This window comes from Apteryx mantelli, chromosome 18 (genome assembly GCF_036417845.1).
Source record: "Apteryx mantelli isolate bAptMan1 chromosome 18, bAptMan1.hap1, whole genome shotgun sequence".
Classification (NCBI taxonomy): Eukaryota; Metazoa; Chordata; class Aves; order Apterygiformes; family Apterygidae; genus Apteryx; species Apteryx mantelli.
In genome coordinates, this window is record NC_089995.1 from 18,881,225 (window position 1) to 18,900,366 (window position 19,142).

Below are 19,142 nucleotides of genomic sequence, written 5' to 3' on the forward strand. Positions count from 1 at the left end.
GGCGGAAGGACCCAACCCGAGGGGAAAACAAACCTCCGCTGCCGGGAAGGGGGTTTTCGACGCCTCCCCGTACGCCCGGCCCCATCGGTGCTGTGCCGGCGGCAGCACCGATCCGGCAGCGCCCCGGCCCCCGGCACGCCGAGGGGGCGGCTCCGGCCGAGCGCGGACCCCGAATGCCGGGGCAGGGGGTGCAGCCGCCCTGGGAGCCTGGATTCAGGGAAGGGGGCGAGGGCCGCACCGGGACCAACCGCCGTCCGCTCTTCGCCGGGGCCGATGTTTTGTTCGGAGCGGGCGGAAGCGGCGCCGCGGGGGGCGGCGGGCGCCGGGGGCTGCGAGGCCGCGGAGCCGGCCGAGGCCCCCTCCCCGCGCCGCGCAGACGCCCCGCCGCCGACTGTATATACTCTGTGTGCCACCTTCTTCTCTGGGACCCTCGGAGCGGGCGGGCGGGGGCGAGCGGGCAGACCGGGGGTCCGTACTGAGACTTTTTTGTATACCACAAACTTTTTGTATATTTTTAATTTTGCTGCAACATGAGATATTAAATTCATTTCAATAAACCCTGCCGCCTGCGGGCCCTTCTCATTGCCGGCATGTCCCGCTGGCGGGTCCCGCGGCCCCGGGGACGGAGCGGGACGGGTGCCGCGCCGCGCCGGCAGCGAAGGGGTGCCGGGAGCGTCGCCGGCGGGGCAGGATGCAGCGCGCCGGGGGAGGAAGGCCACCGGACGCGGCCCTGCCGCCGGCTCGCGAGGCCTCGTCCAAGCCCAACCCCTTCCCGCAAGAAGGTCCCCGTGGCTGAGCCGACCCCTCCGGACCCCGGGGCTTCGGGCCCCCGTGGGAGACGGGGTCCCCGTGGAGCTGCAGCCCCATCCCAGGGCTGGCTCAGGCTCCCGCTGGCCCCAAAGGACCGCGCTGTCCCCCAGCACGGTTTCGGCGGCGGTGGCGTCCCGCGGTGTCCCCGGGTGTCCTAGTGTTGGTGTGCAGCAGCCGCGATGCCGCGCGGGGTGGCTCCCCCCGCTCCCCGGGCAGGATTCGGCCGGGTCGCACCCCGGGGCTGCGGCGCGTTGCGAGCGGCCGGGGGCCGGTGCTGGCCGGGGCGCGCGGGGCCGGCGGGGGCCGGCGGGGGGCCGGGGCTGCCCTGCGCAGGGCGGGCAGGAACTGGGCGAGCTCGCAGCCCAGCCGTCGCTGGTGGAGTTTCCGACACAGGAAAAAAACAAAGGAGCCGAGGGCTCAGGAAAAGGCTGCCTGCGCCGCGGCGGGAGCCGAGCGGGGCCGCAGCATGGAGTGCGAGGGCAAGAAGGGCAAGAAGGTGGGTGCGCCGAGCCACCGGCCGTGCCGTGGGAGCAGGATTCCCGCGGGACCCCCGCGCAGGGCCGCGGGGACGGGGCTGAGCACCCCGAACGGTGCCGGCTCGGGGTAAGCGAGCGAACGGCGCCCGTCACCTCCTGGGACCGGGGGCGGCTCTGCCCGTCGCCTCCCCCAACCCCGGCCGTCCCGGCCGAGCGCTGCACCAGCCCTGCCGAGGGGGCCACCGCCGTGGCCAGCGCGTCCCGCGGCCCCGCGAGCTGCTCCCAGCCCCACGGGCCCCGGCCGGGCAGGTCGCCCCACCGGGTCCCCAGCCGGCGGCTCCGGCTCCTCACCCATCGCCTCCTGCCCGGAGAAGGGGGTGGATGGGAGCAGCGCGGCCCTTCCCCTGGCGCCGCCGGCGACTCGCCCCCCCCGCCGCCCCGCTCTCCCCTCCAGGGCTTCGTGTCGCCCATCAAGCGGCTGGTTTTCCCCAAGACGGCGCGGCGGCCGGCGCTCCGGAGCAGCGTTTACCGGCGCCCGCTGCACTCGGTGCCCCTCTACCCCCCGGACTATCTGATAGACCCCCAGATCCTGCTGCACGACTACGTGGAGAAGGAGGTGAAGGTAACGGGACCCCCGGGGACCCGAGTGTGTCCGGTCTCCCTGGGGTGCTGCAGGGCGACGGGTGCTCCGGGCGAGGGGGCTCCCCCCTGCCTCCCCCCTCTCCCCCCGGCAAAGCTGCCCTGGGTTTTGTCGCCCCAGTTTTTAGGCCACCTGACGTGGGTAACGGCCTCCTTGAACCCCTCCAGCCGCGATGAGGTGCTGCAGCTGCTGGACACGGCCAGGGTAAGTGAGGTCCCGGCTGGGACGGGGACCCCGGGGTCCCACGGAGCCCCTGCCCCGGAGCTCGCGGAGCGCGGTGGCAGCAGTGGCGGTGCCGGCGGCCCCTTGGCACGCTCTTGCCCCCGCAGCAGCTGAAGGAGCTGCCGCTGCAGACGACGGCGGAGCAGGACAGCATCCTGAGCCTGTCGGCCCGCTGCCTGCTGCTCACCTGGCGCGACAACGAGGAGCTCATCCTGCGCATCCCCACGCACGAGATCGCCGCCGCCTCCTACCTGCGCGACGACGCCCTGCACCTCCTCATCCTCAAAACCGGTGCGGGCACCCGAGCGCCCTGCTGCCCCCCGGCCCCCCCCGGCCGCGCTGGACCGGAGCCCCGCGGGGCGACGGGGGTGCTGGGCCTGGCCCTGCCTGCTGGGCGTTGCGGCGCGGGGGATGCACCAACACGTCCCGGGTCCCCGCTGCCCCCGCGAGGGACTCGGCGGGTGCCGGAGGGGGGTCACTGCTGGGGGGGTCCCTGCTCTTCGGGGCGGACAGGCCCCGGGCTGCGTTTCGTGGTGGTGGGAGGGGATGCAGGAACCGTCCTCCCGTCCCTACACCCTGTGCCGACACCCGGACAAGGGAGCAAGCGACCCCCCAGCTCTGCTGCTGGGCTCTCAGGGGCTGCACGGGGCTGCGCTTCCGCCTGCGCACATGGAGCAGCCCCTGCTGCTCCCAGCCCCACTGCTCTAATGCCACTGCCCCCAGCCCCACTGCTCCCATCCCCGCCAACCCCAACCCCGCTGTCCTAATCCCGCTGCCCCCAGCCCCTCTGCAGCCTCCGTCACCCCCAGCCCCACTGCCCCCAGCCCCACCGTCCGCAGCCCCATTGCAGCCCCCCACCATCCCCAACCCCACCGACCCCAGCCCCAACGCACCGACCCCACTGCAGCCCCGCAGCCCCGACCCCGCAGCATCCCTCCCGGCCGGGGGGACAGGGCAGCCCCAGGCTGGTCCCGCGGGCTGCCCGTGGCCGGGGCGGGCGTGGGGCCAGGGGGGGTGAGCGCAGTCCCCAGCCCCGGCGCACTGGTTCTTCTCCTCCCTCTCCAGGCCTGGGAGTGGACCTGGTGCCCGCCGGAGCCCACCCGGAGGCATGCGGGGGTGGCGGGCCGGAGCCGGCCCCCGGCGGGGCGCCCGAGAAGAGGCCGGGGGGGCCGTGGCCGGAGCCGGGGCGGCTGGGCGGCCCCATGGAGCGGCGGCACACCATCTGCAGCCTGGACTGGCGGGCGGCGCGGGGCGGGCAGGAGGGTCGCCAGGGCGGCAGCCTGGAGCGCAAGGCGGCGGGCGGCAGCTGGGAGAAGCGGCAGGGCGGCCGGGCCTTCGGCAGCTGGGAGCGGCGGCAGCCCCGCGGCGGCGGCGGTGGCGGCGGCGGCGGTGGCGGTGAGCGGCGGCAGGCGGCCGGCGGCAGCTGGGAGCGCGGCAAGGTCTACGGCAGCTGGGAGCGGCGGCACACGGGCAGCAACCCGCTGGACCCCCAGGAGCCCTGCCCCGGCGCCTACTCCAACCTCGTCATCCTGGCCGTGGCCAACAGGGTGGGTTGGGGGGGACGGCGGCGGTTGGGGGGGGGCTGCTGCCGGCCCGCGCCCAGCGCCCCGCTCTCTCCCGCCGCAGGATGCCGCCGAGGAGTCCTGCGCGCTCATCTGCCAGGTCTTCCAGATCATCTACGGCGACCAGAGCATCGAGTGCGTGGACCGCGCCGGGTACCACTACACCTGCACGCCCGAGCGGCCCTGGCTGCGCAGCAGGAGTGAGCGCCGGGGCCGCGGGGACAGGGACGGGGACAGCACCGCCGCGCCGGGCGATGCTGGGCTCATGCCGGGGCTGAGCTGGGGGGGCACAGCTGCACGGGTGCAGCACGGGCGCTGCCACCCCCGTCTCAGAGCTCGGCTCTCCCTCCCCAGGCGAGAGCTGCCGCACGGACGGGACGTACGCCTACGACGCCGACTTCAGCTGCTGCAGCTCCTTGTAAGGCTGCTTCTCCTGGGAGTCCTGTCCTGTGGGGTGTTCATGGCCCAGGTTGGGTGTTCCCGCCCTGGGTTGGGTGTCCATGCCCAGGGTTGGGTGACCATGCCCTGGTGGGTGTTCATGGCCCAGGTTGGGTGTCCCTGCCCTGGGCTGGGTGACCATGCCCAAGGTTGGGTGTCCCTGTCCTAGTGGATGTCCATGCCTGGGTTGGTGTCCCTGCCCCCAGGTTGGGTGTCTCTGTCCTGGTGGGTGTCCATGCCCCTGGTGGGTGTCCATGCCTGGTGGGCGTCCATGCCCTGGTGGGTGTCCATGCCCTGGTGGGCGTCCATGCCCGGGGTGGGAGCTCACCCGGCTGCAGAGACGCCCCAGTGCTGACGATGGTGGGTGCCCACGTGGGGGGGGAGAGGGCAGCCGGGCCGGGCTGCACGAGCGAGGGGCCGGGGCCCACTGACCCCTTCATCCCGCCGCAGCAACGGCTCCCACGAGACCTTCGAAGCCTACTACAGCGGCGCCTCCTCGCCCTCCTTCCACCAGTCCCACCACAGCCTGGCCACGGCCTGCAGCGGCAGCGACCAGAGCAGCGCGGGGCTGGAGCAGCTGCAGGACTACATGGTCACGGTGAGGGGCCGGGGCCGTGGGGGGGGGCGGCGGGGCGGCGAGCCCGAGCCCCCGCGCAGGGGAGCTCCCGCGCGGCCGCTGCCTGCAGCCCCGACCCGTTCCCGCAGCTGCGCAACAAGCTCTCGCCGCCGGAGATCCAGCAGTTTGCGCTGCTGCTCCGCGAGTACCGCCTGGGGCTGCCGGTGCGGGAGTACTGCTCCGACCTCCTGCGGCTCTACGGGGACAAGAGGAAATTCCTCCTCCTGGGTGAGCACCCCGCGCCCCCGCCGGCTGCGTCGGAGCAGCCCGGCGCCGCGTGCCGGTGCCGGTTGTGCCGAGCCTCACGGCGTCTGTCGCAGGAATGAGGCCCTTCATCCCCGACCAAGACATCGGGTACTTCGAGACCTTCCTGGAGAGCATCGGCATCCGCGAGGGCGGCATCCTCACCGACAGCTTCGGCCGCATCAAGCGCAGCATGAGCAACACGTCGGCCTCGGCCGTGCGCAGCTACGACAGCTGGTCCCTGCGCTCCGAGTCCGAGTCCTTCAACCGCATGATCACGGACATCACCCACGACATCGAGGCCCTGGCGCGTGACGAGGACGAGGACGAGGAGGAGGAGGAAGAGGAGGACAACTACCTGTGAGGGGCTAGCGAAACCCCGTGTCCCGCCGGTCGCTGACGGGGTGCTGCGGCTCCCAGGCTGGGCTTGCAGGGTGCTGGGCTCGACCCCGGGGGGCACCCGGGGTGCAGGGGGGGGCTGATCTCGCCCCCCTCGTCACTGCAGGAGGGCAGGTGCCTGCACAGCACCGGCGGCTCGTTAGCGCTAACGGGATTCCAGGGCAGCCCTGGGGATGGGGGGCCCCCGGCCGGCAGCGACACGTGCTGTAATTAGTGCAGATTGCAATTAAAGTGCAGGGCAGGGAGCAGAGCGGGTTCTTCCGGAGGGTGCCGGGCAGGAAGGGCCAGGTCTGGGGCAGGCGGCTGCTCCTGGCTGCACAGGGCTCTGGGTCCCCTCCCGGAGCGCAGGGCCGGACCCTGGGGCGCTTGGGATGGGGATCAGGACCGGGAGGCAGGGGTGGCCCCCAGGTGAGAGTGGGGCACTGGGGCATCGCTCACAGCCTGCCCCGGGGGCCTGGGCGCACTGCGGGGGCGCATTGGCAGGGGGCTGCAGGAAAGGCGCCGCACGCGGGGTCCCGGGAGGCTCCGGACAGGGGCTGTCGGAGCGGTGCGCGCCCTGGTGCCAGCACAGGGCTGGGCACCGCGGGATGCGTGAGCCTGGTTTGTGGCCCCCCCCCCCCCCCGCGTCCCAGGCCAGCTCCGGGCCTCGGCCGTGCTCTGCTTGTGCAGCCGCGTCCCCGGCTCCACCGGGGAGAACCGTGGTGCTCGGGGCAGCTGCTCCGACTGGCGGCACCGATGCTTCCCGCAGCCTCCACGGGGGAGCAGTGCTCAGCGCCGGCACCGTCGGAGAAGCCGTGGTGCTCGGGGAGGTGTTTGCTCAGCTCCGATGCGCTGGCGCTCGGGAGGGCGCGAGGGGCCCTGGCACCGTCGGAGGTGGGTAGGAGGCACCGGTGTGTCGAGCCCGGGGAAGTGGCGCCTGGAGGACCAGCACCCGGAGCAGGACGTGCTCCGGCACAGGGAGAGGCCGGTCAGGGACATGCCGGGAGCCTGTGCCACTCCAGGCAGTAAGGGAGTCGAGATCAATTGCTCCGGCCCTGGCCTGGGGGTTTGGGCTGGTGGCTGTTGCCAGCCAAGGTGCACATGTGTGCACACGCATGAACACGCGTGTCCCCCCGGGGTGGGCCGCGCGTGGCTGCCTCGAGCTGTGCTGCCGCCCCCGGCGCGCCGCGTGCAGACCCCCCTGCCTCCTAGTAGCGACTTTCTTGCGACTATTGCGCTCGGCTCTGGGGCAACGGGTGTTTCACAAAAGGAAGTTCACGCCCTGAGGCTTCCTCCGGGCGCGGGGCAGGAGCCGCGCGGGCCCTGAGCGCCCACCCCCTGCCCCGCTCCCGCTCCTGCTCCCGCTCCGGCCAGCGGCACCCCAGGGACGCAGCGCGGGTCTCCCAGGGCCAGGGCAGTGCAACGCGGTGCAGCGGCTGCCCGAGGCGCCGGCAGCCCCGGGAGGCCGTGCTGCCCCGCTGGGCGCCCAGGGCGGCGGCGCTGGACCCTGGGGGTGCAGAGGGCGGCGGGTGCCGCTGTGCGGGCGGTGGGTGAGCACCCTCCCCGCCGGGGGCTGCTGCCCCCTGGGCACCCGGCGTGGCCCCCGGGCTGCTGCATGGGCAGGCAAATGTCGGGGTTACCTGCAGCTATTTATTACTGTAAAAAAGAAATTAAGCATGCAAATCCTCATGCAAGCGAGGCGCTCTTGGGCCTCCAGGTCTGCTTGCTCCGAAGCTCTCCGGGTCGCAAGAGCCGGGCAAGTGCGGAGCCGAGACGGGGCGATCCTGCCCCCGGGCCGGCGTCCCCGCGGGAGCAGCGGGCCGGGCTGCCGCCGCCGTTCCCGTCGGAAGATCCGAGGTTCGGGACTGGGAACAAACCGGAGCAAGGGCAACTCTGTCGGTGCCGACCCGCCAGCGGAGACGCTCCGAGGCTGCCGGCGCCCCTCGGCAGGGCAGCGCTGCCGGCTCGGGGAGGAAGGGCGCAGCCGCCGCCCCCGCGGGCCCCCTGCGCCGCAGCCCGCGAGGGGAAGCGCGGCGCCGTTTCCCCTTTTCGCCTCCCCGGGGACGGAGGAACCGGCTGACGCTCCGGCCAGCGCCGGGGCGAGAAACGCGGCCCCGCGGAGCCGTCACCCGTGTTTCCCCCCCCCCCCCCCCCCCGGGGCCCCGGCCGCTGCTCCGGCCCCTCCGCCTGCCGCGCCGCGGCTCTGCCCGCCCCGTCCCGCTGCCCCGGGCCGGCACCGGAGGGGCGGGGCTTCGCCGAGGAGGCGGGGCTTCGCCGAGGGAGGCGGGGCCTCCCCGAGGGGGCGCCGGGCGCTCACACCGGGAGGGCGCAGCGGCGGCGGGTGCCCCGGCACCGGCACCGGGACCGCGACCGGGGCGGCCACGCTGGGAGCCCCGGGACGGCAGCCAGAGGTGAGAGCGGTGCGATGCGCCGGGGCCCCGAGGGCGGCGGGGATGCACTGGGGCTGGCAGCGGTACCGGGGGCCGTGTGCTGGTGGCGGTGGCGTGATGCTCCGGGGGGCCATGCCCGGGTGTCCCGGGGGGTGTGATGCTCCAGAGGTCGATGCCGGGTGCTCTGGGAGGGAGGGATGCTCCAGAGGGTGATGCCTGGGACGGCGACGCCCAGTGCCCAGATCCCCCCGGGGGGGTGATGCCCATTGCCCCGGAGGGCGATGACCCGTTCCCCAGGGGGGCGATGCCTCCGTTGCCAGCCTGGCAGCAGGGCTGGTGGGGACCCACCGCTGCCTGCCCGTGGCGGTGAAGGATCGGAGCCGGGTTCCTGGGGGCCCTGGGATTGTCCCCCGGTTCCTTCCCTCGCCAGCTCACTTCCTGCCCTGGGATCCACCACTCTGGAGGCAAGCGTGCGCCTCGCGGGCCATGATCCTCCAGGGTGGGATGTGCTGGGAACGGCTGCTCCCACGGCTCCCTGCCCTGTGCCGGCGGCCTGGGCGCTGTGCCTCAGGAGCCAGCAGGAAGGCCACGGCCACCGGGCGGGCCAGGACCCTGTGCTGCGGGCGATGCCGACCCGAGAAGCAGCGCGCGGCGATGCTGTTGGGCGCTCGGTGCCTGCGGGACCTCCCGAATGCGCCAGCCCCGCTGTGCAATGTGGTGTTTCAGAGGGGCTGGCCCAGCGCTCCGCAGCGGCATAAGGTTTCCCAGGGCGCATCCAGAGTGGGGCCATGCCGCGGCTCCGCTCTGTGCAGCGGCACAGGGCTTGCCGGCAGCCGGTCATGCCGGCGGAGCGCCAGGCTGGCCCTCGCGCAGGATGCGCCGTCAGTCCCCGTCATCAAGGGCTGCTGCTCTCTCGTGCTCGCTCCAGCCCGGAGAGCAGGGCTGGCTAAAGCTCCAGCACATGGGGAAGGATGAGGAGCACCTGCAGGGCTTTGCCAGGGTGGCCAGTGGTGGCAGGACCGCGGGACAGGCCGGAGAGGCCAACGTGGTGCTGTTGGTCCTGCTGCTGTGGGGGGTGGCCGGTCCCCAACCCCGCGCGGGCCTCACCTGCCCTGGTGAGGTGGTGCTGGGCATGTCCCCAGCACCACGAGGTCCCGTGCTCAGGCTCCTCGCTTCCTCTTTCACCGCTGGCATCCTTCTCCTTTCCTCTGAGGCCTCCACCGGACAAAAAGCAAGCTGCATCTTTCGGGGGGGGGGGGTTTCCTCTCGCGCTCTGCTTTTTGCAGCACGTTTTCCTGCTGACACTTCTCTGGGCGAGCAGGGGAAAGTTTAGCATTTGCATCTGTCCTGGGCTGGCGGCTGCTAGAGGCAGCTGCACCCCTGCCGAGTGCAGCGAGGGCGAGCAGCGCCCGGGGGCGGCAGGGTCCTGCTCGGGACCAGCCCCGCCGGCCCGGCCCGCGGAGGCAAGGGGCCTGCACGGGGGCCAGGTGCTCTCCCATTCCCAACTCCGGCTCTCCCTGCCAGGCTGCAGCCCGGGCGAATCCAGTGCCGGGAATGGGATCTCCCTGCCGGCCACGGTGGCGGGCGAGCGCTCTGTGCCCCTTCCCTAGCTGCCAGCACGGCGCTGCCAGCAGGATGCTGCTCGCCTGGGCAGCGTCGACCTTCGCTGTGATAAACCTCTTCTCGTTACCCTCCTTTAAAAGAAAAAAGCAACGAAACGCCGGTCGCTGTGCTGAGCCGGAGAGGCCAGAGCTCGGAGAGGCCAGAGCTCAGAGAGGCCAGAGCTCGGAGGCCGCCGAGGCCTCCCCGCAGTTCAGCCGGAGCTTTTTGCAAGAAGCCGGAGCGGGGCGGTTTGGTGCACAGCGCAGCGCTCGCAGCAGGCTCCACAGCCTGGCGGGGGGACGCGGCTCCAGCCCGGCCGCTGCCTGCGCCGAGCACCCCGGGGTCGCTCAGCCCGTCCACTGCGCCCGGCGCAACCGCAGCCCAGTTCCTTCGCGAGGCTCCTGCTTGCGGCGAGCTAAAATAGCACCGGGGCCGCGGCCGCGTGCGAGCGGGGCTGCGGGGCTGCTCCGCTACAGGCCCCTGCCGCCTGCCCCAAACTCGCCTCCCGGCACTTCTCTTTTCTCAGAACAAGATCCCTTTTCTTTTCGCGGCGAGGCTGTGCCTTTGCTGGGGTCACGCGGATGTGACCCGTCCCCGCCGGACGCTCCTCGCCTGCGGCACGGCCGGGGCCGTGGGAACGTCGCCGGGCGGTGAGCCGGTCCCGCACCCGGGGGCAGCGCGGGAGCCGTGGTGCCGCTGGCCCGCGGCTGGCGTGGGAGAACCGGCACTGAGCTCCCACCACAGTCGCGACGGCTTCCTTACGGCGCCGCACGGCCCACGCCGGGAACAGGCTTTATTTCCTCTCGGCTCGTTTGCAGGATGGGTTGCGTGAAGTCCAAGGAAGCTGGGGTCCAGGAGAAGGAAACAGAAGCGGAGCCGGACCCCGGTCTCCAGCAGGGCCACTACGTGAAGGACCCCACATCCACCAGCGAGAGGGTAAGCGGAAGCTTCGGGCCACTCCGGAATGAGTGTGCTGCAAACCAAGGAATTACGGAAAAGGGCAGGATGCCGAGAGGGAAAAACGAAGGCGTCTGAGCGTGGGAGAGGGGGATACTGGTGCTGAGCAGGTTGGAGAACCGGGCGATCCTGCTGTGATGGGTGGCGCGGGGCTGCGCCCCCTGCTCCGGCTCGCTTTGGGGTGCCGAGCCCCCGGCTCCCCCGCTTGCCTTGGGGGCCGGCGACGCGGTGTGGCAGAGCGCGCCGCGGGGCGCGAGTCTCTGCCGCCCACGACTGCGCTTTCTGCCTTCCGTCTCGCTTTGCAGAGCAAGGACGTTCCCGGCGCGGCAGTGGCCCAGCCCGCGGACGGTACGTACAGTCGCGCTGCGCCGGGAGCGCGGGGAGGAGCGGCGCGGGCGCCCCGTCCCGTGCCGGTGCGGGGAGGTGCCCAGGGCTCTCTGCGCCTCTCCCGCAGGCGATGGCGTGGTCCTGGCGCTCTACGACTACGAGGCGATGCACGACGAGGACCTCAGCTTCCGGAAGGGAGAGCGGCTCAGGGTCCTGGAGGAGTAAGTGCCTGCGTCGGCGGTGAACCAGCGGCGGCTGCGGCAGCCGGGGCATCCCACGAGCTCACGCGGCCCCAGCTCGTCCTGTCCTGGCTGCTCTCGCCTGCTGATTGTTGTGACACTGCCGGGACGGGCACCCACACCGAGCCCGGCGAAGCGGCTGGGTGATGCCGACTCTGGACACCGGTGACCGAAGCCGGGATACCGCGGGCTGACGGATGCCGTATCTACCCTCAGGTCGGGAGAGTGGTGGAGAGCCCAGTCGCTGGCCACAGGGCACGAAGGCTTCGTCCCCAGTAACTACGTCGCCTGGGTCGACTCGCTGGAGACGGAGGAGTGAGTCGGCCCCGGCGCGGCCCCAGCGCTCCCCTTTCCCGCGCTGCCCCGGCCCCCTTTTTCCCCGCTCCTCTCTGCCCCGGGCCCGCCGGGGAGCCCCTCCGCCGGGTCTGCCCCGAAGCCGAGGTTCATCCTCCGGTTCCTGGCAGCAGCTTCGTGCTCGTCAGTTCATTCATTTTTGCTGCAGGTGGTTTTTCAAGGGCATCAGCCGGAAGGATGCCGAGCGGCAGCTCCTCGGCCCCGGGAACGTGATAGGATCCTTCATGATACGGGACAGCGAGACGACCAGAGGTAGCGCCGGATGCCGCGGAATGGGGGCTGGCGCGGCGTGTCTCCGCGGACGCTCCCCGGCGGAGGAGCTCGGGAAACTCCTCGCCATCCTGCCGGCTGCGCTCCCACGGCGCCGCGCCGCGTCCACGCGTCCCCTCCGCCAGCTCAGCCCGCGCCCGTCCCCGCGCAGGCTGCTACTCCCTGTCGGTGCGGGATGGGGACGACGCGCAGGGGGGCACCGTGAAGCATTACAAGATCCGGACGCTGGATAGCGGCGGCTTCTACATCTCGCCGCGGAGCAGCTTCGACACGCTGCAGGAGCTGGTCGAGCACTACAGGGGTGAGCCCGGGGCCCCCGCGGCGAACGGGCAGCCGGGGGCTCGCGTCGGGCAGGGCGAGCGCCTGCTCCGTGCCGGCAGCGCGGCGGTCGCGGGCCCCCTGCTTCGCGGCGGGGGCCGGCCGGCGGGACGGAGCCCGACTGACGGCGCCCGCTGCTCTCCGGCAGGCCAGAGCGACGGGCTGTGCCAGAAGCTCACGTACCCCTGCAGCGCGCCGAAACCGCAGAAGCCCTGGGAGAAAGACGCCTGGGAGATTCCTCGGGAGTCGTTGAAGCTGGAGAAGAAGCTGGGAGCCGGGCAGTTTGGAGAAGTGTGGATGGGTGAGAGCGCCGCAGCGGTCGCAGGGAGGAAGATGAAGGTGGGGAGGGAGGGGAGGAAGGAGGCCAGGGATGGGCAGCAGCTCTGTCCCTTCTGCTGGGCTTGCCTGGGGCTGGGTGCCGTGGGGCAGCCCCGGACCCCAAAACCCGGGGCCAGCCCCATGCCGCCGCGCGGGGGAACGGCCCGACGCCTCTCCTGCCCGCAGCGACCTACAACAAGCACACCAAGGTGGCGGTGAAGACCATGAAGCCGGGCAGCATGTCGGTGGCCGCCTTCCTGGCGGAGGCAGAGCTCATGAAGACCCTGCAGCACGACAAGCTGGTGAAGCTGCACGCCGTGGTCACCCGCGAGGAGCCCATCTTCATCATCACCGAGTTCATGGAGAAAGGTGACCCCCGCGCGCCCGCCCCAGGAGCGCGGGGATGGGATGGCATCCGCGGGACAGGGAGGGATGGGGGCAGGCAGGAGCGAAGGAGAGGAGGGGGCCGGCGTGCCCGGCCGGTTTCCGAGCGTGTGCCGGGTGGGGACCGGCACGGTGCCGCCGGCCGCCCCGTCAGCCGGACCCTTCCCCGCGCAGGGAGCTTGCTGGACTTCCTCAAGAGCGACGAGGGACGCAAGCAGCCGCTCCCGAAGCTGATCGACTTCTCTGCCCAGGTGAGGAGGGGCCGGGGCTGGACCGTCCCTAGTGCTCCGCAGGGATGCGGGGCCGGGAGCCTGGGAGTCGGGAGGAGCTGGGCAGGAGCAGCCTGAACCCCCGCAGTGGCTCGGCTCCGGCTCCCCGGGGGGGCGGCGGGGCCCCGGCAGCCGGATGGCAGAAAACCCTCGCCCCCGGAGCAGGAGACCTCGAGCATCCCTGCTCTTCCTTCAAAAGGCAAAGCCACCCCGTCTCCCAGGGGCTGAGCGCTAACGGCTGCCATCCGCGGAGCGGCGGGGGGCACCGGGCGCCTGCTGGGGCTGCGGGAAGGGGGTGAGTTAGGAGCAGCGGCCGATGGGGCCGGCAGAGCCCATTGCCCTTTGGGTGGCTCCATCCTGGGAAAGGAGCTCCCGTTGGTGAGGTTTATTCCCGTAGAAGCAGTAATCCCAGAGCAGGGCGAGCAGGAGGGTCGGAGAGCGTGTTCGTTTGGGAATCGAGCGGTGCCAGGCCAGGAGCAAACAGCGCGGGAGGTGCGGTGGGAAAGGGGGGGCGTCCTGGAGGGGAGCCAGCGAGGTTTCCCTGCGCTGCCGTCCGCGCGGAGACAGCCAGTGGCTGGCCGCAGCGCCGCTGGGAGCGCCGTCCGGCCGCGCCGCCCGGGAGCAGGTGCAGGGCGAAAGGAGAAGTGGTTCCTTTCCTCCCCGTTAACCCGATAGCTGCAGCACGGGGCAGTCGGTGCGTCTGGGCGGCAGAAGCCAGGTCGCACGGGACCCAGGCGGGCTCCGGCTGGCTGCCACTCGCGGGGAGCCGGGCACCGCGTCGCTGACGGCTGCCGGGTCGCTGCCCCGCAGCTGCAGCCCTTGGAGCCGGCGGCGGCGGCGGTCTGGCTGTGCGTGGGTCGCAGCGGGCGAAGGTGCAGAGCATATTTTTGCTGGTTCGCATTTGCATGGTCCTCTCTCCGGGCTGTGATGGTGCTGGGTGCTGTGGCCGTTTCTGAACACGTAGCTCCCCAGGGAGCAGCAATGAAAAAAGGTATTGTTTTTTATCCATTGCTGCTTCCGTGAGAGCTATCTGCAAGTAACCCATTCTGCATGACAGCGCCGGGGCGACAAACTCGGCAAAGCCCCACAAGGTAACGGGTCTGCCTGACATCACCCTAGCATCAACTCTAATGCCATGATACGGCATTTTAACTTGTTCTGGCTCTGCAGTTGGTCAGGGCACCTATAGCTTTGACGTTAAGCTTCATGTGCTTCACACGGGCTCTAGTGCACGACGGCTTTACGCACTCACAGGGCATGAGAGCCAACACTGATCTGGGCATGGTTTTTAGAAAGCGCGTTATTTTACCCCACTGCACTGCATATGCAGGGTTTATGGTAGTAGCTATGTTTAAAGTCATCTTCCTGCTGAAAGGCTGTTGTGGGTCGTAGGAAGATCTCTGGAGAGGAAGAAGCACTCCGTGAAAATACTTTTGGGGATATTTATTTGGAGATAGTAATTCTGAGTACAGCTGAGCGTGCCGCTATACACCTAGCGTTGTGTGTGCAATCATTTGTGCAACCACTGTCTTGTCACTGCTGCTTCAGAGACGTTGGCCAAAGCCAGCGACCCTTTGAGCTAAGCTTGGTAGCTCTGCAAAATAATAAGCTGCTCAAGCCTTGAGCAACAGCAAAGCAAGGGCTGGAGGCCAGGCCCCAGAGGCTTACGCCAGGTAGTCCCCCGGCTACCAGAGCTTGCCACATCAGGGGATGCGCGTGTGCACATCAGATATGCAGTTGTGCACTAACTTTTTTCTACCAAGCTGGCTCTTGCAAACTGTCCGTCTCCGCTCTGTAACTCAAAGGGGCCAGTTTCTTTAGTGCCGAGAAGCCAAGTCTGAGCGCTTTCATGTGCAGACGGCAAGCGTGCAGGCAGGGAGCCCAGTGCACAGGCCTGCGCCGGCGGTGAGTCATTGCGAGCGCGGCTGCTTGTGTGGCCGTGGAAATGATCCTTCCGTTCTTGCGGTGTGTGTTTACTTCTGTATTTTGTGGGTGAATATCCGCGCCTTGCTCTGGCCTGGCTTGCGCTGGTCCGGCGGGGGAAGTGCATCTCTGCTCTGGCCCCTTCCCCGGCTCAGCTGCTCCGTGCTGGGGCTCCACGCCGTCCACCAAGAGCCGTCTCTGGCTCTGCCCCGTCACCTGGCTCTGTTCTGCACCATCCTGGACCAGGTTCCCCCTAAAAGCCTAGCCCTCGGGTCAGGCGCCCTGGACACCCTGTGGGAGCCCGTGAGGATGTGCCTCTGGGCAGGGCTCGCTCCCCGCTGCTGCCGTGGCCGGCGAGAGCAGCGCGCTCCTTCCCTCCTCGCACCTTCGCCTCCAGCAGCCTCACCAGAGATGGTTTCCTCCGCCTCGTCATAGCAAGAGCTGGAAGAAGGTCACCGAGCCAATGCGAAACTAGACACCAGATGCTGATAGCATCCGGACTTGTGAAAATTTGGCACAGATTTGGGTTGTGGTTGTGCACGCATTAGTTCCCCTCTGCACTGGTCAGCAGTTAATAACTGCACCTGACGTTGCAGTTGCTGAGAGCAGAGACAGAGCTGGGGGAGATCTTCAGGGCTCATCCCCCCATCCGGCCCCCAGGCAGGACTGACTCAACATCAGCTATCCTTGAAGACCTCAGGCGGCTCCCTGTCCTCCTGGGAGACCCACCACAGTGCTTTTCCGTCCTCACCGAGGAAGCTCTCTAATGCAGACTGACCCCTCGCTGCAGCAATTAAAGCCCATTGCTCTTTGTCTCCTTAGTAGGGAGAGAGAGTAATTTATTCCCTGCTCCACTGAAGGAGCTGCTTATGTATTTGGAGACTGTGCTCATGTCTTCTCTTAATGGAGAATGATTTACTCCTCTTCACATTTGCATGGCTACGGATGAACAAGTTATACCTCGGTTTGTGGACATCCACAGACACTTGTTCATGAGCACGTCAGCTCCTCGGATACCAGTTCTTGTTGCCATTCCCATGCATGGGCTTAAATGGGTTGCATTTGCCTGGTCATCCAAAATCCTGATCTTTTCTACAAGGGGCTCCCTGTATGGAGAGCAGTTCCCATACAGGAGAGTGAATCGGGTTTCCTACCATGATTGCCCCATGCCCAGCCGTGATTCAGCCTCCTTTTACCCTGCTCTCCATGTGCTGGCCAGAAGCAGTTAACCTCTGCCAGGTCCTAGAAGCAGTTGCTTTTAAGGTTTTTGTGGTATTTCAAATAAACCTTTTGCATTTTTTTTTATTTCCCTTTTTACAGATTGCAGAAGGAATGGCTTTTATTGAGAAGAGGAACTACATCCACAGAGACTTGAGAGCTGCCAACATTTTAGTCTCAGCAATACTGGTGTGCAAGATTGCGGACTTCGGACTGGCCAGAATCATTGAGGACGATGAGTACACGGCCCGGGAAGGTACCGAGAGCCGCTGTGGGCTCTGGCCACTTTCTGAGCTCATTAGGGATCCCTTTAGACCCACTTACCAATGTGTAACTTCTGTGGCAAGGGCCCAGGGAGATATACTGCATAAACAGATATATGAGTGGAAGCTACTCTCATTTGCATCTCTTTACATCTGCCTGTTTTGTTTGTTGCTTGTTCCCCATATTTCACTGCCAGTTTCTCAGTATTTGGGTTATAACTCATGTTTCTTATTGGCTCTCTTTGTCCAGGTGCCAAGTTTCCCATTAAATGGACTGCCCCAGAAGCCATCAACTATGGATCTTTCACTATAAAGTCAGATGTCTGGTCCTTTGGGATCCTCCTTACCGAGATCATTACCTATGGGCGCATCCCATACGCAGGTAAGGAGGTGAAATGCTTCTTGAAATCTGCTTCCAAAAGATGTGGTCCATCTTCTGGGCAGTGTTCTTGGCCCCATCCATGGGATCTATTTTTCCATGAAGTTAGAGCGCAGGAAAACAGAGCAAATGGTGAGAAATTCGAACCTTCCACTGGGAGCAGCACTCAAAGACAGTAGCATAAGCACAAGATCTCAAGATGACAATTGTTTCAGTGAGTCATGGAGAGGAGCCCAGAGCCCAGAACAGCCTCTGATCAGTATGCGCTTTTCCTTCAGCTACATCTACCATTTGGACAAATGCTCACCCAGAACAGATAATCAGGAAGAGCCTCTCTCTGGGATTCCTCGGTCGACACTAGCTCTTCTCACTGACCTGAAAATGCATGTGAGATGTAACACAGTCCTGTGCTTTTCAGCTTCCTCAGAGCAGAGCTGAGGGACCTCCTTTGAGGAACCCAGGAATGAACCCCAGTGAGTTCAGACTTAGGGGTGCCTCCGCTCTGTGGGAGGAGGGCAGCTACCCTGTGTGCTGCCGAGGGACTGACACTGAGAGGAGATGCTGAGCTTCTCCAGCTCCAAGGGAAACCAGCAGTACTCAGGATCTCTGAAAGATCCAGTCCTCCTGTTTCTAAAATGGAAGAGCTTGGTTTTTAACACAAGAGGATAATTGATTTGTCCCAGCCTCTACAGCATGTCACCGGGAGAAATGTTATCAAACCCCAGGGGTTCTTGGCTCATAGGTCTGCGTTCACTAACTCATGTTCTTCCACCTCCTGTAGATTAAGCATGTTTCGAAGTAGTGCATGAGTTCAGGGCTAAAAGCTGAGCCAGATGTTTTTAGGAAGGCTCAAACAATCTGTAAGTCAGCAGCAGTAGGAACCACCCTGTATTTTATACAGATTTGTCTCTCTGGTGCCTTTTCTCAATGGGAAATGGTTCTGTACAAGAACAGTAAACATCGCCATGAATCATCGATGAAGCACTTGGAGTGGCTTAAAGGGTTGATGGGGAAGAACCAATTCTGTCTTTTATTCTTTAATTCTTTTTTTCTATTTTTATTCCTTTAATTCTGCTAATTTATTTTTATGAGTGACACTGGAAAGAATAGCTCATTATTGGGAGAGGAAATGAAAATCCACATCCAATAGCTGAGCAGACAGAAAAGTTTGGCCTTTATTTTTTGGAATTTTATACAAAATGATTACAGTTCCCATCTAATCTGCTTAACTGGGATACAAAACTGATTGTTGTTGCTACAAGTATCTCAGCATCTCAGTTATTTGCATGTTTTCCAGAACAGTAGTAAAATGACTTCTCCTTCCCTCACCCCTTGCTCCTCTAACCTCTCCTTTTCCTCCACCCTTTGGACAATGTCAGTAGGATGTTGTGTTTTTGCCTTTTAAACAACCCATGAAGTCTTCACCCAGGCTCCTATCCTGCCTTGTTTCTCTAGGGATGTCGAGTGTGGAGGTGATCAGAGCCCTGGATCACGGGTACCGGATGCCACGCACAGAGAACTGCCCAGAAGAGCTGTATGACATTATGATGAGATGCTGGAAGATGAAACCAGAGGAACGTCCTACCTTCGAGTACACACAGAGCGTTTTGGAGGATTTCTTTACTGCAACGGAGAGCCAGTATCAGCAGCAGCCATAATGCAGAGAGCTTGGTGAAAGCAGCAGAGACCTGTGCACCAAGCATACTGCGCTACCGACAGCACCCACACACACACTGTTCTCACCTGTCCCGTTCCCAATGTTCCCGCGCGTGCCTTCCTCATCTTTCAGCCCAGAAACCAAAGACTTCCTGACGTGGCTTCCTTGGACCTGGGGGCAGAATGAACCAGTCCGGGTCAGCCTCCCCGGGCTGTGCGACCGATGGATTAGCTGAGCGTGGTTATTTCTTGTGCCTCCTGCGGATGCAAGACCGCCGGGAAAGACCTGCTCCAGGAAGCACTCAGCGGATGGTGTTTAACTGGGGTTGTAGCGCAATGCAAGGAGGGCCTATGGTGTGCCTACTTCAGAGAAGAGAGGGGAAAAAAAAACAAGTTTTTTTGATTCTTTAGAGATCTTATCATGCCAGTTTGCAGAAGCAGCTACTTCACCTGCGAAGTGCTAGCTGTAATGGCATTGCCTTCCAGTGAGCCTCTGCTGCACGGTCCTGAACACCGGACGTTTCTGGCCTGTTGCGCTCGGACGGAAGCTCTGCCTTAGTAAAACCCTGGTGCATTTCCACCTGGGTGTACCTGCACTTCCGCAGCTCTTCTTGTCACTTGTCATCGCCTCAGGAGCCTTTTTCGAACGCCAAGTGTCACAGAAGCATGTTTCTTTCAAAGCCCACCTGGGCATCCTTTCTGAGTATTTTTCATGATACTTCTTCATCCGGGGAGCGAGTTCTCGGCCAGTCTCCTCGCTGGGGCGGACAGTGTGTGCCTTAGGATGTGAATGGATACGGTGCTTTATAATATAAGTCAGCAGACTGACACCCCCCGCGTTAGTGTGAACGTCCCGAGCTGGTTTTGTGCCGACGGCCGAGAACTGCACC

At 66.1% G+C, this 19,142-nt stretch overlaps 2 protein-coding genes across 5 annotated transcripts; both read left to right on the top strand.

Annotated features, from left to right (window-relative positions):
• The first annotated feature begins 1,201 nt into the window (after positions 1 to 1,201).
• On the top strand, positions 1,202 to 5,643 carry CCM2L (CCM2 like scaffold protein). 4 transcript variants are annotated; one of them, XM_067307761.1, is made up of 10 exons: positions 1,202 to 1,306; positions 1,741 to 1,908; positions 2,047 to 2,130; positions 2,256 to 2,439; positions 3,214 to 3,695; positions 3,775 to 3,910; positions 4,065 to 4,128; positions 4,599 to 4,746; positions 4,854 to 4,992; positions 5,085 to 5,643. In XM_067307761.1, exons 1-10 carry the CDS (start codon positions 1,277 to 1,279, stop codon positions 5,369 to 5,371), a joined length of 1,722 nt encoding a protein of 573 aa, XP_067163862.1. In that variant the 5' UTR covers positions 1,202 to 1,276; the 3' UTR covers positions 5,372 to 5,643. The 4 variants fall into 4 exon arrangements, with proteins under 4 accessions (XP_067163862.1, XP_067163864.1, XP_067163863.1 ...); XM_067307763.1 differs by having other exon boundaries at positions 3,820 to 3,910; XM_067307762.1 differs by having other exon boundaries at positions 2,259 to 2,439.
• A 5,138-nt stretch (positions 5,644 to 10,781) lies between these two features.
• Positions 10,782 to 18,346, top strand: HCK (HCK proto-oncogene, Src family tyrosine kinase). The gene is made up of 10 exons (XM_067307768.1): positions 10,782 to 10,882; positions 11,117 to 11,215; positions 11,403 to 11,506; positions 11,676 to 11,825; positions 11,991 to 12,143; positions 12,347 to 12,529; positions 12,719 to 12,795; positions 16,057 to 16,210; positions 16,468 to 16,599; positions 18,052 to 18,346. The coding sequence occupies exons 1-10, from the start codon at positions 10,827 to 10,829 to the stop codon at positions 18,252 to 18,254; spliced, it is 1,311 nt and encodes a 436-aa protein (XP_067163869.1). The 5' UTR covers positions 10,782 to 10,826; the 3' UTR covers positions 18,255 to 18,346.
• Positions 18,347 to 19,142: the final 796 nt, after the last annotated feature.

What these genes read in the sequence shown, in the direction of transcription:
- CCM2L (XM_067307759.1), top strand. Translation starts at nt 1,277, where the DNA reads ATGGAGTGCGAGGGCAAGAAGGGCAAGAAG. An exon ending in AGGGCAAGAAGGGCAAGAAG is followed by an intron (nt 1,307 to 1,740) that starts GTGGGTGCGCCG and finishes TCTCCCCTCCAG; the next exon opens with GGCTTCGTGTCGCCCATCAA. An exon ending in AGCTGCTGGACACGGCCAGG is followed by an intron (nt 2,131 to 2,255) that starts GTAAGTGAGGTC and finishes TTGCCCCCGCAG; the next exon opens with CAGCTGAAGGAGCTGCCGCT.
- HCK (XM_067307768.1), top strand. Translation starts at nt 10,827, where the DNA reads ATGCACGACGAGGACCTCAGCTTCCGGAAGGGAGAGCGGCTCAGGGTC. An exon ending in CGGCTCAGGGTCCTGGAGGA is followed by an intron (nt 10,883 to 11,116) that starts GTAAGTGCCTGC and finishes ATCTACCCTCAG; the next exon opens with GTCGGGAGAGTGGTGGAGAG. An exon ending in GTTTGGAGAAGTGTGGATGG is followed by an intron (nt 12,144 to 12,346) that starts GTGAGAGCGCCG and finishes TCCTGCCCGCAG; the next exon opens with CGACCTACAACAAGCACACC.